General features: G+C 44.8%; 1 protein-coding gene across 1 annotated transcript in view; it reads left to right on the top strand.

Annotated features, from left to right (window-relative positions):
* LOC147749118 (transmembrane protease serine 12-like) overlaps positions 1 to 17,667 on the top strand; it is a 427,409-nt gene that overhangs the window by 65,149 nt on the left and 344,593 nt on the right. The window contains exon 2 of the mRNA XM_086966340.1: positions 1,878 to 2,143. Within this exon, the coding sequence (XP_086822466.1) occupies positions 1,878 to 2,143 (266 nt within the window). The remainder of the gene's footprint in view (positions 1 to 1,877; positions 2,144 to 17,667) is intronic.

Genomic DNA, 17,667 nt, shown 5'->3' with positions numbered 1-17,667 from the left:
GCTGGTTGGCAGGTAGTGTGTATCTGTGATCAGGCTTTAGTTAAAGAAGCCTGGTGGGCGGCATAAGCTGTTACTCCAAAAAGGGTGCTGTGACTACAATAGTGTGCACAATAGAAACGTTCCCTCAAACCAGATTTGACACCATTAAAGTGTTTGCCATGGTTTAGCAATCAAAAAAATCTGTGCGAATGTCTGGTCAAACTCAGCAAAGCATGTGCACTCTGTACCCGAGGGCATTTTACCGGTTGCTTCAGTTAAGCAAAAACTCTGTGCCCTGATAGCCATAGTGGATAGGCTGGTTGTGGAAGCTGTCATCTAACAAGTGTGCTGCTTTCCCAAAAGTTGGGGAAACAAGGTGTTCAAGCACAAAAAAGTGCTAGAAGGAATTTGTAAGTACAGGTGAAGGGTATTAAAGCTGTGGTTTGGAGTAGAGCTCCCTCCAGGGGGGCCATCACATTCCTCGGAAAGGAAATAAAGCCAGGGACAAGCCCTCCAGCGGGAGGGTATAGTTCAATCAAATTCAAGTCAAAATAAGAATGGCTGGTTAATTGGGAGTGGCCTCTTCGTGGAGCACCACATGGTAGTGTTAGGAATGGGGTACACCTGTCAGAAGTAGGTAAGGAAATGGTCTCCCTGGAAGGGCTAATAGCACGTTTCAGGTGGTTTAGGAGAATGCTATGCTGGGAGGGCCCGGATATGACCGTGGCCACATCCTGGACATAGGCGGAGTTACAGGGCGATCCAGAGGAGGAAGGGTACTGAAGGGTACCTCTTCAGGAGCACAATAGGGCTGCCTGTGCCAAAACTCAGGAGTCTTTATGGCAGGACCCGGGAGAAACAATTGTCGGCGCCCCGCTAGTCCTTTGGGCGGTTGGAAGCCTGAGCAACCGGGGGCTTGCCTTGCAACGCTCCGCCCTTAAAAGGGCGTGAGTAAAGTTGTGGACCAGTGGTTCACTGTATTCATGGGGGGAATCCCCTCATAACTGGTAGCATCGATTGGATTGGCCACTGTGCAATTTGGCTCTTCAGGCGGGCAGGGCTGTGTAGGTCAGTCACCTCTGCCTACCCTTGGATCGCCCGTAAGTTAACCCACCACGTGGCATACTTTTGTATGGAATAAACCTGCAGCAAACTTTTCCCAACAAAATTGTGTTGTGTGATTATTTATTCCAATTGCATGCTAGGTTCTGCAAAGGCTGAGGAGGGTTGCCTATATAGGCACTAAGGGAGGATGACCTTAAACCTTTCCTCGGAGAGAGGGGAGAGGTTTGAAGAAAAATATATGTATGGCTTATAGGTGCCTGTCGCATTGTGTAATGAAGATTAGGGCTACGTAAACTGAAGCGCCAACCCTATGTGCCCCCTGCTCTGCAGCCAGGAGGCACTCGTAAACATAAATATGCTCCACCCACCTCCATCTCTTTGACAATTCCACTGACAAGTGCGTTTAGTTGCATTTTGCTCTGACTGATACCATAGAAAATACAAGGAGATGATGGATGGAGCGCTGAAACTTTTCAGACACTCACCCTCAGTCATAGATCTGGGTTAAATCCATCATCGTTCTTTAGCTCATTGACTGATACCATAGCGACATTTCTGATCCTGCCTACTCAATCCCCCTGACTCTGCGCCCACCCAACAGGAATCACATCATCCTTTTCCTTACTCCAGAAGCAGCACATCCTCCCACTAAAGTAAACTGTCTTTGCAACTCTCTTATTTGCACCCTGGTGTGCCCATTCTAGAAGTGCAGACTAGCTCTCTAGGTGGGGAGGGCTGAGATGAGAAGGAGGAGCAGAGGAGAGTAACAAGGCACTTTCTGTTTGTTTATTAGAATCAATTATGAGTTGTAATTGTATTTGCTTTTTTTGCAGGGATTTAATAAATTGGAGAGCTTTGACTGGACTCACAAACATGATATTTCATGGCAATTCAACTCAAATAAGACAGATTCAAGGCATCAATATTCATCGATATTATAATGAGCACACAGAGGATAACGACATTGCCCTACTTAAACTTGCTGCACCAGTAGAGTATAGCAACTATACACAGCCAGTCTGTATACCAGGTGAAATCTCATCCAACACCACTAATCTACAGTGCTTCATAACTGGTTGGGGAACGACATCTCAAGGCGGTAGGTAATGTTTCCTTGCTTGTATGTATTCTTTTGTTTTGTAAAGCGTCCGGCATGTAGCCTTGCATCTACAACTGCTTCTAGTAATAACATATCTATGCAAGCTACAATTGTGTGCATGGAATTACATCAGCAGTGCTTTCCTAATGGGACAACTAGAGAACTGCCTGTTTTGTGACAATCAGTCAATCAGGGTTAGATAGCGCAACTACTTACCCTTGAGGGTCTCAAGGCGCTGTAAGGGGGGGTGTCCCTGTTGAGTGCTGGGGTCATCTAAAGAGCCAGGTCTTGAGGTCCTTCCTGAAATGGGAATATATTCAACCCTCATGCGTATTTTATCAAAATTCAGAGGCTTCTTTCTACTTCTTTGCTTTTGTAGATGTAAAGGTTCGGCTCCTTCCATTCTTCACACAGTGGCAGGGTCGGATTGGTAAAGCGGGCACTCAGGAAATGGCCTAAGGGCCGGTAGCAGAGTTCTAGCTGTGGGCTGCTTGTTTGGGCATCCTTGGGACTGTCTGTGCTGTTAGAATACCACCAGCTGCCCAGTGGGTGCCTGATTGGCCTTTCTAGAGGCAGATGGGCGGAGGTATCACTCCCTTTCTCTCCCTGGGCCGGCCATTAATGTATGCTGATTGAGCGGGGGCAGGGGGCCTGAGCAGAAGTGGCCTCACTTGCATTCATTTGTGGCTCAGCGGTGTGAACTAATCTGTGTAATTTTTTTAAAATCTAATTGAAGTTAATAAAATAAGCCCCCCACCCGCTTCCTTTTCATAAAACTTCCCTGAAGCAGTGTTTGCGGAAAGGCAATACCCAAATGTGGCCCACTATTTTTTTGGTGTGCCCGGGCAGATTTTTTTATCCCAATCCAACCCTGCACAGTGGTACTTAGAAACCTCCGAGATTATTTAGAACACGGTCTGACACTCTGACCTTTTGTGTACTAAAGGTGTCCTAGCTACATTCGCCACTAAAAGTGGCCTCCCATCAGGGCTGGCTTTAGGGCACTGCGAGCGGTGCAGGGGCACTGCTTAAAAATAACTATTGGTTTAAAAGGACACAAACTTCCTTGTGCATCAAACAGTTTTCAGGCAAGAATAAACATGTCAAGATAACTCTGGTGAAAAATGTGCATACTGGTGAGATATTAATTTTGTCTATTGCCATTTTGGACTCATCATAATTCAGAGCGGAGGGTTAGTGTGCCAGATGCAAAGAACTTGTACCACGCAGACCACTGAAATGAGTGTGAATAAACTGTGAGTAATGCTATAAATAAAAAATAAAAAATGTATGTCAGAGAGGGACTATGGACAGGTGAGGTGCACTGTTGTTGGGTCATGGTGAGGGAATTCGTGCAGAAGGAGGTCATGGTGGGGGGGGGCTCCAAAAAAGACTGTCGCACCTGGCGGCACCAGTGCTAAAGCCAGTCCTTTCTCCTATACGGATCGTATTTGCTATCCAGGATAACTACTTTCCGTCCTGACTTACAGCTCTTCCTTTTCAAGCCCCACCTGCTCCTGAGATCATCAGGCGGCCTTCGGTGTTTGCACTGTCAGCCAGGCTTAGAGACAACCGACACAGTGCCTGGATATGCTGATAGTTTGGATGGGGGTTATATCGAGGACTTCTCATTTACAGAAAGGGTCTTGCAGGCGTTGAAGGGTTTGATTTAAGGGTTTGTAAAACAAACATTGCAAAGCCAATAGGTCTCACTTTGCAAGAGCTATTGGCTGTGTCAGTGTCTTTCCGTCATGTTGTAATTAACAATCAGAGGGGGGAGAGAGAGAAATCAGAATGGATTCATTCTCCCTGGGCATATTTAAATAAACTGTTAGAATCCACTCCTTGAGATTAACCCCTTAATTGCGGGGAACGTTCAGCGGTCGTCGCGTGCACTACCTCTCTAGTGCTGCGCACGTCCGCTGAACGTTCCAATCTCATTCGCTCAATGGAACGTTCCGCACTAGCGCGGAATATTTTCAGTGCTGGCAACGGGTTAAGGGTGTCTCCTCCACAGTGGGGAACACCTTTATGTTTTTAGGTCCCCTCACACACCAACAGGCCCCTTGGTGTCATGCTTTATCATCGGGGTCATCGTACCCCTCTACGGGATACGGCGTGCTGCGACCTACGGAGACGTGGGAGCACTTGTTAGACTATGTGTGGTGTTGGTGAGGGGGTATTGTGAATAAATGTGAGTGTATTGTGGGGTTTGGGAAATAGTGATAGTTAAAAAGAACCTGGCTCGTGGGGTGACTAAAAATTATTTAATAAGCCCCCGGGCTGGTGCTGTTAAAAATGAGGGTGGGAGGTCACTACGCTGACAATGTGCGTTACCTCCTTTTTGTGTGCGTCGACATGTTTCGGTGCCAGAAGCACCTTCTTCAGGACGGGGTGCACAAATCCCCACCTTACTCACGTTTCTCTAACTAATACCAGAATTTTCTAATAAAAGTGAGGAAAAATTACAGTGCAGGTAAAAGTAATGTACCTAGCAAAAAAAGACGTTGTCTATTGATCAACCTGTAAAGGAAAGAAAACAAAACATTTTTTTCTGGTGGTCTCTCTCTCCATATCCATAGGTAAAATGTCCAGTGGTTACAGGTGACATACTATAGCTGTATTCCAGTGCTTATAGTGGGATAAAAATATTTTACAAAAAACACACTAGACTCACTGACACACAACATAGAACACACACACTTAATGAGGAAATTTTTGATCAGATGTTTTCAAATCATTTCCTGGTCGTAACACTATTGTTGGTAAAGAGGGAAAGGACAAAGTTTGTGTTATATCCCTGTAAAGTGAGGAGGAAAAACGTCAATTTCATGCCATTACATATTTACAACATACTGTTTTGGAGTTGTAGATAAACTTCATGAGCCAAAACGTCAGGATCTGGTGTGCTAACTAGCACCTGTTTGAGAAAGAAAGGCATATTCAGGTCTTGGTTTAACTTACATTCATGTAGTGGTGGCAGTGGCAGTGATGGGTTTTTAGACTGGGGACTAACACTACAGATCTAAATGACAATATCCCCTGGGGTCAGTTAACTTAGATGATGCCCTGATGAATGTCCTCTTCAACGCGGCGTAAATACAATTTATGTAAACAGAGTGTCTCGTGAAGATTTCCAGACTTTCCCCACATGAGCATCTACCAGACGAACCATAATATGCCCGGGGGTCTGCATCTTTCATTCATCCTTAGAATATATATCCACTCATCCTGGTAATATGTATTCTCTTCCCCTTGGCAAAAGAAAACAAGCAAACAATGAAACGCAGTATTATGAACAAAGTGGGCGTTTTTTCCAACGAAACGCCATGCACATTGTGTCCGTTAGGAGGAAAAACATCATTCGTATTGCCATAACTAACCATCATGAGATATGAGACAAGCGCAGTATAGCGCATGCACATAACGGGTAACAAAGACACCCATAACAGCGCATGCGCAGCAGGACAAAACACACCGCATGGACGCATGCGCGAAGGAAAGACGCGAGAAAACAATGACCGCGAGCAAGGAACCGACAATGACCATATATGGCCATAAGGAAACCACAATCATGCAATTAACTAACTAAAACCGACAATGACCATATATGGCCATAAGGAAACCACAATCATGCAATTAACTAACTAAAACCGACAATGACCATATATGGCGATAAGGAAACCTTTGTCATGCAATGAACTAATTAACTCCAACCCGGGAAAAGGTATAAAACCCCAGTTTCAAAATTCCTTCTGGCATTATCACCGGAGTCACGTAGGGATTGATCGGGAGGTATTTCCTTGTAGAAATCGTGAGTAGAAAGGTCTGATGATTGTGAGCACTGCCACCACTACATGAATGTAAGTTAAACCAAGACCTGAATATGCCTTTCTTTCTCAAACAGGTGCTAGTTAGCACACCAGATCCTGACGTTTTGGCTCATGAGGTTTATCTTCAACTCCAAAACCGTATGTTGTAAATATGTAATGGCATGAAATTGACGTTTTTCCTCCTCACTTTACAGGGATATAACACAAACTTTGTCCTTTCCCTCTTTACCAACAATAGTGTTACGACCAGGAAATGATTTGAAAACATCTGATCAAAAATGTCCTCATTAAGTGTGTGTGCTCTATGTTGTGTGTCAGTGAGTCTAGTGTGTTTTTTGTAAAATATTTGTATCCCACTATAAGCACTGGAATACAGCTATAGTATGTCACCTGTAACCACTGGACATTTTACCTATGGATATGGAGAGAGAGACCACCGGAAAAAATTTTTTTGTCTTCTTTCCTTTACAGGTTGATCAATAGACAACGTCTTTTTTTGCTAGGTACATTACTTTTACCTGCACTGTAATTTTTCCTCACTTTTATTAGAAAATTCTGGTATTAGTTAGAGAAACGTGAGTAAGGTGGGGATTTGTGCACCCCATCCTGAAGAAGGTGCTTCTGGCACCGAAACATGTCGACGCACACAAAAAGGAGGTAACGCACATTGACAGCGTAGTGACCTCCCATCCTCATTTTTAACAGCACCAGCCCGGGGGCTTATTAAATAATTTTTAGTCACCCCACGAGCCAGGTTCTTTTTAACTATCCCTATTTCCCAAACCCCACAATACACTCACATTTATTCACAATACCCCCTCACCCACACCACACATAGTCTAACAAGTGCTCCCACGTCTCCGTAGGTCGCAGCACGCCGTACCCCGTAGAGGGGTACGATGACCCCGATGATGAAGCATGACACCAAGGGGCCTGTTGGTGTGTGAGGGGACCTAAAAACATAAAGGCTTTCCGTCATGTTGTGCAGCAGTGCGGCTGCTTTGCAGGATGGCTGAAAAGTTAGAAAAACAGTGCTAGGACGCGTGCTGACCATAAGGGGCAGTGATCTGCTTTCTTCGTATGACTTTACCTAAGGTGTGGACATTTTTATGGATGGGTGACTTTATTTTAAGGATTTGTCAGAGGTTAGAGAAGGCAGTTTGTGTGCTGGTGGGCCATGAAGGAGAGCATGTGGTGCATTTTGTTCACAATCTGTGTTGGAATGCCTTGAAGAGTTTATTAATGAAGCTGAATCTGGTCTTCCTAAACCCGGTGAACCAGCTAAATAATAAAATGGAGGAAACATTTGGTAGTGTAGACAAAGGCTCTACTATTGATTTCTTAATGTCTGCCGAACCTTTGATTGACATTATACAATATTCAGGTGAATTTTACAGGGTTCAGTGATCACATGGTCCCTAATTTTTGGGTGAGTCGGGGGATGATGGGTAGGCCCCTTAGTAAGACTGTCCTGAAGCCCTGTTAGTAAAGAACAATGGTTATATTCTCAACTGGGTGAAGGTGGATAATCAAACAGTCCTCTCAAAGGTGCTGCATAGTAAACATACAGCTCTCTCAGTCTGTTTACAGCCTGAGGAGGATCTAGCTCCTTATAACAGTCCTTTGAAGAAGTCTTCGAAGCAACTATTCTTTGCTTGACGCACCCTTTCACCCGTAAATCTCCATCGATGGAACATTGGTACAATTCCACCTGCACCAAGGCCTTTTCTAACTTAACAGCAGCGCTACATATGGTTCTTCGCAACTTAAGAGCCGAATACAGACATATTCAAACGAGGGGGTTGAAAACGTTTAGGGAGCAAGTTTGGGATGCTTTGATACAGGCAGCTAAAATCAAGGATTCGAAAGCTTTTTGGAAGATTGTGAATGCCCTCAATATGAAAGACCAAGCTGCTTCCTCTTTAGAGGTTCATATAGAGGAAGAAGGTTGGGTGTCATATTTTGAAATTATCTTTAAAAACCCTCCGGGGACAGTTATTCATTTGGAGTTGCCATCCATCAAGTCCAGAAATACTAATTTCTCCAGTATTGGGGTGTCTTTCACAGATTCACATGCTTGAATTATTCCCTGTCGTCTGAGTGGGAGTCCCACGGTACATAAAAAAGCAATAATATGCACAGGTTCCGTAAACTTTTAAAAACCTTTTTGTTCTCCGCTTAATCCCTGCATTCTTTTAGTAGTGTTATGTTCTGATAAGCGCTGGGATGCCTATTGGTAACCAGGCGCTATACAAAACTCAGAATAATAATAATGATAACCAAAAACCTTGGTAATAACCAACCAGGAAGTAAAGTAGCCCTAAGCTACAAGAGCAAAAACATCGACACTCATGACCATCCTAGTTATTTTGTATAGACCAAACTGCAGCCAATCGGGCGACAGCACCCACCAGAATGTTCTCCCCAGAGGCTCAGGCTCTCAGATTTTCTACCGCACGTCGTGTGAAGGGAGTCTCCCTGAGCTCTGCTCAGTACTTCACATTTTTGGCTGGTTTTTACCTACCTTTAGAATGTCATCTTCTAAATCTTTCTTCAGGCCTTGTGAGTCTTGTGGTAAGCTCAGGCTTTTTAAGGAAGTTCCCCACAAGAAATGTATTTACTGCCTGTATCCGGACCATGAGGTAAAAGATTGAAAGATCTGCAGGACCTTTCCTCATAAGACCCACAGAGACAGGGAAGGTCGTCTTCTTCTGTGGCTGCAGAAAATCAAGGATCAGGACAACACCCTATCAGAGGTAGGAAGTGTTGCCTCGGGGTCAACTATATCCTCTAGGAAGAGGATGGCTGAGGAAGAGGTATCTTCTCCTGGGGCTAAGGTATCGAGAAAAGCTCAATCCACCAAGGATTCTAGCTTGCCGTCCTCTTCTTCCTCAAAAAAGGCTTCTCCACCTTCAAAATCTAGACCTATTACTCCCCCGAGAAAGTCTGGAAAGTCTCTGTTATCTAAAAGACTGCCTCAGAGAGTTTTACCTCAGAAAATGACAGCGTCGTCGACGATCATCATCGTCGACGCTTCTTCAACGTTGACGGTCACCTTTTCGTCGCCGAGGCCTAAAATGATAATGTCTATGGCCTCTTCTCCGTCAACGCTGGTCTCTGTTTCAGTTCGACCCATCTCGTCGACGAAGGTAATGCCATTGGTCGTCGACGCTTCATCATCATCAACAAAGGGTAAGAAGATCCCGTTTACGAGCGCATTGGCGACGAAGAACATCTCGACGGCTCCTACCCAGTCGACTGATTCCTCGTCGACGAAGATCACCTTGCCATCGACGACCTCACAGTCGACGATTGCCTCGCTGTCGAAAGCATCGTCGACGAAGATTGCTCCGTCGACGAAGTTGACGATCTCGTCAGAGGCCACTATCCTTACACCATCTCCGTCGATGGCACCGTCGACGGACCAACCGTCGACGCCTCTTCTTTCCTCTTGTAAGGAATTACCAGTTTCGTCTGCTACACTGTCTACAGTCTCCTTTGCCTCGCCGTCCAAGGCAGCTTCTTTTTTAGAAAGACGGGGCTCTTCATTAGAGGCTCTCTCCCCACTGAAGTTGCCTGAACAGCTACTGGACTCTGAAGAAGATGAAGAGCAATCAGATGTGGATGACAGGTTCCGCGCTGCTAGGAGTCCATCTAAGCTGCTCATAAAATATCAGGACGAGGATCAGGAAGAAGAGCATTTCCTTGAGCCTACATGTCAGGCTCCTGCCACGGTGCCTACGGCACAGATGCCATTAGCTCTCCTCAACAACTTACAGTATATGTTGGACGACTACTATCGCCGGTTCCCTCCATCTGAATCGGCAGGGACGCTTCCTTTGACGCCCGTGCCTCAAGTCTCTGTATCGGCGTTCAGATCCCCAAAACAATCTTCTCCAACACCAGCATCCGAAATGCGATCTATTATTCCACCTTCTCCGGCGCCATCCCACCATTCCCAGGAGGCTGTCCCCACTGATGAGGACAGGGAAGAAGGAGAAGTTGATGATTAGTCTGTACTGTCGGAGTGGGATGAATATCAAATACAAACCCCATCACCATCTGCTCCACCTGCTGCGGACTCTCCGCCTGTAGATATTGAAGGTTTCCATCTCATAATGAAAAGAGCTACGAAAAGGTTTCTAATTCCCATGGAACCGAAACAGGATGACTGTTTCCTTTACGATTTTAAAGATCAACCGCAGAGGCAAGTGAAAACAATTCCCATAATAGACTTCATCTGGAAAGAGGGGCTGAAGATCATGTCAACACCAAATTCTCTCCCTGCAGTCTTGCTTTGGGTAGACAAAAAATATAAGGCACCACACACCTCACCTGCATGCCTTATAGGACAATCAAAGATGGATTCAGTTGTCACCCAAGCGGCTCAGAGATGGGCCAGAAACCCCTCTTCACCGGTAACCGCTCCACCAGACAAGGATGGCAGACGTCTGGACTCTATTGGCAAGAAAGTCTCAACTATAGCGGCAACTACAGTTTGTGCTGCAAACTCCCTAGCAATATTAGGGAGATACGATAGACAAATGTGGTCCGATATCTCACCATATATTGAAAAGCTTCCTGAGCCTGAAAGATCAGAAGCCAGAAAGATCTTACATGAAGGGGAGTGTACTTCTGCAGAAATGATTGATGCAGCAGTAGATGTGGCATTTACAGGTTTCAGGCAGTTAGTGGGAGCAGCAGTACTGAGGAGGCAGGGTTGGCTGAAGTCAACATCCTTTCGCCAGGAAGTCCAGGCTAAGATCATCGACATGCCATATGATGGGGAGTTTCTCTTTGGCCAGCATAACGACGAGGCTCTGAAGGCCATAAAGAAAGATACAGAAATGGCAAGGTCACTGGGTAGCCTGCAGTATCGTAGGTCATCCTTTTGCGGTGCCAAAGGACATGGATCCTTCTCCAATAGAGGGGGCTACACTCAGCAACGATCGTACCAAGCCTCTCAAGGTAATCAGAGGTATCAACCATACAAACAGCAAACATACGGAATGCGAGGTAACAACTACTCGCAAACAAAAAGGAGTTCTTCTTATCTGGGACGGGATTCCTCCAGGAAACAATGAGACATGCCACCTGCCACCATTTCTGCCCATTCCCAAGTCAAAAGTTGGAGGAAAAATATCCTGTTTCTACTTGAACTGGTCCAAAATTACTACAGACAGGTGGGTCCTGGATGTAGTGGCCAGGGGCCACGCTTTAGAATTCATCAAGACCCCTCCAAATTCTCCTACCAAAGGCCCACCTCCAGCTCATCTCAAGGAGCTGTTCTCTCAAATAAATGTAATGATTCGGAAAGGAGCGATCGAAAAAGTCCCTCAATTGCAAAAGGGAACAGGTTTCTACTCGAGATTGCTCCTCATACGCAAGAAGTCAGGGGAATGGCGCCCCATCCTCGACCTGCGTGCCCTCAACAAATACCTCAAAAATGTGTCCTTCCGGATGTTAACGCTTCAAGAAATCCTCCAGCTTCTCTCGGTAGGGGATCACATGGCCACCCTCCACCTTCAAGATGCTTATTTTCATGTACCGATCCTTCCCAGGCACAGAAAGTTCTTAAGATTCAGAGTGGCTGGCAGGGATTTTCAGTTCAAAGTTCTCCCATTTAGACTTCGTTCAGCGCCCCGTATTTTCACGAAAGTGTTAGCTCCAGTGGCAGCACATCTTCGCTTAGAGGGCATTCAAATCTTCCCATACTTGGACGATTGACTTATCAAGGCCAGTTCTTTAGTAACAGCAAGAGCGCATGTTCAAAGATGCCTGTCACTATTCCAGTCTCTGGGTCTCTCAATCAATTTAGAAAAATCCCATCTAACTCCGTCTCAAACAAAGTCATACTTGGGAGCCAGACTAGACCCTCAACTCACTCAGGCTTTCGCCTCAAAAGAAAGGCAGCTCAAGATCTGCAAGATGGCTCGCCTACTGCAACAAAAAGAGTACGTTTCAGTTCGGATGTTCAAATCTTTCCTAGGGATGGTCTCATCCTTCATCCCTCTGTTACCCAACTGTCGTCTTCGAATGAGACCTTTGCAAGAGGAACTCAACCTTCAATAGTTACAGGTTTCGGGGTCGTTCGACGACATGATCCGCATAACTCCTCGTATGAGAGAAGTCTTTCACTGGTGGATTCAAAGGAAAAATTTGCAAGAGGGATGTGCATTCCTGGCGGAAGTACCAAATTTTACCATCACCACGGATGCTTCTCTCGAAGGTTGGGGTGCACACCTTCAGGGAATGACTGTCAACGGAAAGTGGAATGTGCAACAAAGGAAGTGGCACATCAATCTCCTAGAGCTACGAGCCATTTTCTTGGCCTTGAAGTCCTTTCGAACAGTCATCCAAGGATCCTCTGTTCTAATTCGGACAGACAATACAACAAGTATGCATTACTTAAACAAACAGGGCGGTACAAAATCGTCCCTTCTCTCCCAGAAAGCCCAGGAGATTTGGGATTGGGCTCTGGATCACAAAATCAATCTTTCAGCGGTTCATGTTCCGGGATATCCAATGTACTAGCGGATTCTCTCAGCAGATCTGCAATATCCAATCACGAATGGCAGATCCATCAACCGACGCTAGACTGAGTCTTTCGGGAGTGGGGTCACCCTGATCTGGACCTGTTTGCAACAATTCAGAACCGCAAATGCCCACACTTTGCAAGCTAGCTTCCCCACAAGGACTCATGCAGGGATGCGCTTTCGATGAACTGGTCTCAGATATATGCATACACCTTTCCTCTGATTCCGTTGGTTCCCAGAATCATCCGCAAAATGAAGAGAGAGCCGTGTCGCCTCATTCTCATTGCTGGCCTCGCCAATATTGGTTCACCGAACTTCTCCTCTTGGAGTGCGATCCCATTCAGTTTCCACCAATACCGAACCTTCTGACCATTCAAGGGGGTCAAATTTGTCACCCGGACCCAGCCTCCTTGAAATTAGCAGCTTGGCTCCTCAACACAATGAGTTTGCACATTTAGATATCCCTGCGGATTGTCAAGAGGTTTTAGCCAATGCTAGAGCACCTGCCACGATCAAGACATATAAGCTCAAATGGAAGCGATTCTGTGTCTGGTGTCACTCAGCCAATCTACATCCAATTCATGCCAAGCCAGAACAGATCTTGCTGTTCTTTCTTCATTTGGCTAGATCTGGTTTATCTCATTCCACGCTGAAAGTATTTTTGGCAGCCATTTCCAGATTCCATCAGGATGGCTCAACCTCTCTTTATTCTGCTAGAATAATTCAGCAATTTTTTAAAGGACTATTCCGAATGTTTCCTCCTATTCGACGTCCACCTCCATCCTGGTATTTAAATGTAGTGCTCGCTCAGCTCATGCGTCACCCCTTTGAACCTATTCATAAAGTGGATCTCAAGTTCCTTTCATGGAAGGTTTCTTACTTTTAGCGCTGATGTCAGCAAGAAGGGTCAGCGACATTCAGGCGTTCACGATCAAGTCTCCTTTCTTACAATTCACTTCAAATTCAGTGGTGCTTCGTACCAATCCAAGCTTCATGCCTAAGGTTCCCTCAGACTTTCATCTTAATGAACCAGTAATTCTAAAGACTTTTTTTCCAAATCCGCAAACAGCGGCAGAAAGAGCTTTGTATTCCCTCGACATCAGGAGATGTCTCAAAGTCTATCTCCAACGAACTGCAACAATGCGGAAAACAGATCAGCTATTCGTAGCATATGGAAGGCGACGTCAAGGTTACGCTGTATCCAAACAGACTATAGCCCGTTGGATTTCCTCAACTATTAATCTGTGTCATCAACAGGCGGGAATGCCTCTACTCTCTATGCCAAGAGCACATTCTAAAAGAGCGGTCTCCTCTTCCACCGCTCTGTTTGCCGGTGTGCCTCTTCATCAGATCTGCAGAGCGGCAACTTGGTCCTGCAGGAACACATTCACCAAGCATTACTGTTTGGACGCAGCAAGTGTTGCGGATACTTCAGTGGGACAAGCAGTTCTCCGCAATCTTTTCAAATAAGGTGAGCCTCTGTTCTCCCTCCTCCACTATGCTCTTTTTAGACGCTTATTCTTACATGTTATTCTCTTTTGCCAAGTATGCATTTGTCACCATTATTCATTTAGATACGTTTAAGATTCTGCTCGTATTGCATTGAAATGCATGTTTGCATATATACTGTGATACAAAGAGCGTCTAACGAGCATTATGATTTGTACTGCTATCTACTCTGATTCAGGCATGTGAATCTATAAAAGACACCCCAATACTGGAGAAGAACAATAGTTACTTACCTGTAATCTGTGGTTCTCCAGTATTGGTGTCTTTCATAGATTCACATGCACCCGCCCACCTTCCCTCAGAGGCTCCTCAGTCGATTATGTTGGCTTCACTCCTGTGCGAGAAAATCTGAGAGCCTGAGCCTCTGGGAAGAACATTCTGGTGGGTGCTGTCACCTGATTGGCTGCAGTTTGTTCTATACAAAAGGACTAGGATGGTCATGAGTGTGGAAGTTTTTGCTCTTGTAACTTAGGGCTACTTTACTTCCTGGTTGGTTACTACCAAGGTTTTTGGTTATCATGTGCATATTATTGCTTTTTTATGAACCGTGGGACTCCCACTCCGACGACGGGGAATGATTCAGGCATGTGAATCTATGAAAGACACCAATACTGGAGAACCACAGATAACAGGTACTTAACTATTAATCTTATGCTTCTATATGGGGGAAATTTCCAGAGCAGTATCAGAATCACGCCCCTTAAAAGCCAATTTATATGTTCCTGCAAACTCTTGATCTATGGCCTTCTCCTCTTACCGATGTTTTTAACACCATTGCTTGAGTGGGCCCTTTGGAGTCATGGCAGCACTCCATACTTATTCCCTTATTCAAGAAGGGGGACAAGAGTATCCCCAAAAACTATAGACCAATATCCCTAATTGAAAGCTCTGGTAAGCTGTTGGGAGATTAGAAGACTGGCTTGAAGATGAAAAGGCCTTGACTAGGGTCCAGTATGGGTTCAGGAATGATAGAGGGACAATTGCCCAATGTTTAAATTAAAGTTTAATGATAGCTAAGTACTCAATAGCAAAAAGGGTCACATATATCTGGCTTTTATGGATCTCTCAGCCGCATTTGATTGCGTAATTCATACCAAACTCTGGGAGGTCATGGCTGATATGGGAATTGACCCCTAATAATCAATTTCATCAGGCAGCTATACTCAGGGGCTACAGCTAGTGGCTAGTGTAAGATATGTAAGAGAGGGGGAATGTTCAAACCGTTCGGTTATAGAATGTGGAGTGAGGCAAGCTGTATGCTTGCCCCTTTTCTCTTCTCCCTTTATACAAATCAAGTGGAGATGGTATTTAAGACAAGCGCCAAGGATGTACCATATATCAAGTCATCCCCTCTCCCCATCCTCCTTTATGCTGATGATGCAGTCCTATAGGCAAGAACCCCAAGAGTACTACAGAGATTGAGGTTTATACTAGTTTTATGGCTGCCCTGGGTCTTCGCGTTAATGAGTAAAAATCTAACATCTTAATCACTGGTCCTCATACAAAAAACACTCATCATTTTACTCAGCCCAGCGTAAAGCTGAGGTGGTCGATTCCTCTCTCTATTTAGGGATTATCTTTGATAGTAAATATAAGTGGAAATATAGGGTTACAAATAGAGCCCTCCTTTTTGAAAGAAATGTAGCAGCATTATTAGATTTTTCAAAAACGTTGGGAACAGACATATCCCAGAGTTTCTGCTTATCTATGAGGCAAATGCTAAGACCATTGCCACGTATGGTGCAGCAGTTTGGGTAATGGGAGATATTTATTCTCTCCAACATGTGGAGGTTAACTTTCTTAACAGCTTTCTGTCACTTCCCAAAAGTTGCTGCAGTTATCAGTCCCATAGCGAGCTGGGTCTACCATAAATAGCAGACGTTATACATCTTGCCCCGTTATGACTGTGGCATACTATACGGCGCAGACAGACGGTGATGTTAAACCAAGAAGTTTTAAAAGATTGGCTCAAATTAGATCTGGTTAATAAGATTTCCTGGTTAAAGTATGTTCGTACAACTTTGACAGAACTGGGATTGAGCAATTTGTTTGATGCCCCTGACAACTGTTTATCCTTTCCTAGGGCTAAGCTGCGACAGTCTTTTCTGGTTTCACCAGCGAGGAAAAGACGGGATAAGTATAAGAACAAGACCTTTGTAGGCCTATACCATTCTGTTTCCTTGGTGGGCCATGGTTTTCCCTCATATTTGGCATTTGTTTCAAACTTACAGCATTCTTTCATGTTGGTGAGATTCAGATCGAACTTCATCCATTTGATGATGGGTTTTCCAGCTAACTCCTATTCGTATAATAATTTTTCACGTTGCCCATGTGATGGAGTCTCCCCTCAATCTACCGAGCATATTCTTTTCTTTTGCCGTTTTTATAAGCAGCAGAGGCACTGTATTTTAGTTAGTGTCTAAAGCAGTAGGAGTGGATTTCACTGAAAGGATGTGTTACACTTATTACACGCCTTGAAAAACCTGCAGTGTTTTATATAATGGCCTCTTTTCTTTGGGCAGCCTCTATACGTAGGAAAGAACTTAATTGGCTTGATGCGAGAAATATGTTGGTTCAATTGGTCTATGTAATTAAGTATGAGTTAAAATTAGGAAATGTTAATGGGCTTCATCATTATTCCTGTGGTATATTATGTATTTATGTGATCCCTTTGTCCTGTCAATCGCTGTAATTTTTGGGCTCTTTTTTTGCTGGTGGGAGGAGGAAAGCAATGAAGGGGGAGAGGTGGGGCAGACAAGGCGAGCAGCATCTAAGGTGGTGGGTGGGGGTGAGGGGCAAGCCACAATGCAGGAAGAGGAAGGGATTAAAGCGATGCAAGTAAAAGTTAAAAGAAAAGGGTCACTGAAAGTAGCGAGCAGTGGAAGGACTCTGGACTATGGAAACAGTACTTGGGCTATTCTTCATTGGAGGGACAAACACACAAAGATTAAGTGAAGGCAACACTTGCTCCCCAAAGAGAAGCAAAGAAATGAGAGTGCTGATGACGCCAACCAATGATAACCAATGATTGGGCGCTAAGCCTCCAGTGACTAAGCAAAATGACTTTCAAGCGACAGCGCTTGCTCTATCTCAAGTGAGACGTAAAGCAAAGGGCATGAGGAGATGAAGGGGCAAATTGTCAAAGAGGTGAAGATAGCCCACGAAAAATACTGAAGGGCATAAGACAACGACAGTGCCCCCAAAACATTTAGGGATGCTGGGGTGAAGGCAGGATAGTGTTTAAAGAAGGGGCAGGAATTTGTCCTGCCTGAGGGAAAACAGCACTTACCACGCAGAACTTTACAGCAAAGGCATGTATTTGTTACTCCAGTATTGGAACTTTCATAGATTCACATGCTTGAATCATTCCCCGTCATCATGATGGAAGTTCCCAGTACCTTTAATAGTAGTACCATGACAGGAATAGACTAGAAAAAAGGCCTAGGCCTCTTAGTTTATTAATCTATCATAGGCATTATTAAAAAAAGAGACCAACGTTTTGCCCTAACCAATCAGCATGAATCACCCTCTAGAACCCTCCTGAGAGAAACGCAGTAGCTTAGATTTTCTTCCTCATGTTGTGCTAGGGAGTTTCCTCTAAGCTCTGCTCAGCTTTTTTCAATCTACACCTTCTAACAGTAGATTT

This window comes from Lissotriton vulgaris, chromosome 1_1 (assembly GCF_964263255.1).
Source record: "Lissotriton vulgaris chromosome 1_1, aLisVul1.2, whole genome shotgun sequence".
NCBI lineage: Eukaryota > Metazoa > Chordata > Amphibia > Caudata > Salamandridae > Lissotriton > Lissotriton vulgaris.
This window is presented reverse-complemented; position numbering and strand designations above follow the sequence as displayed.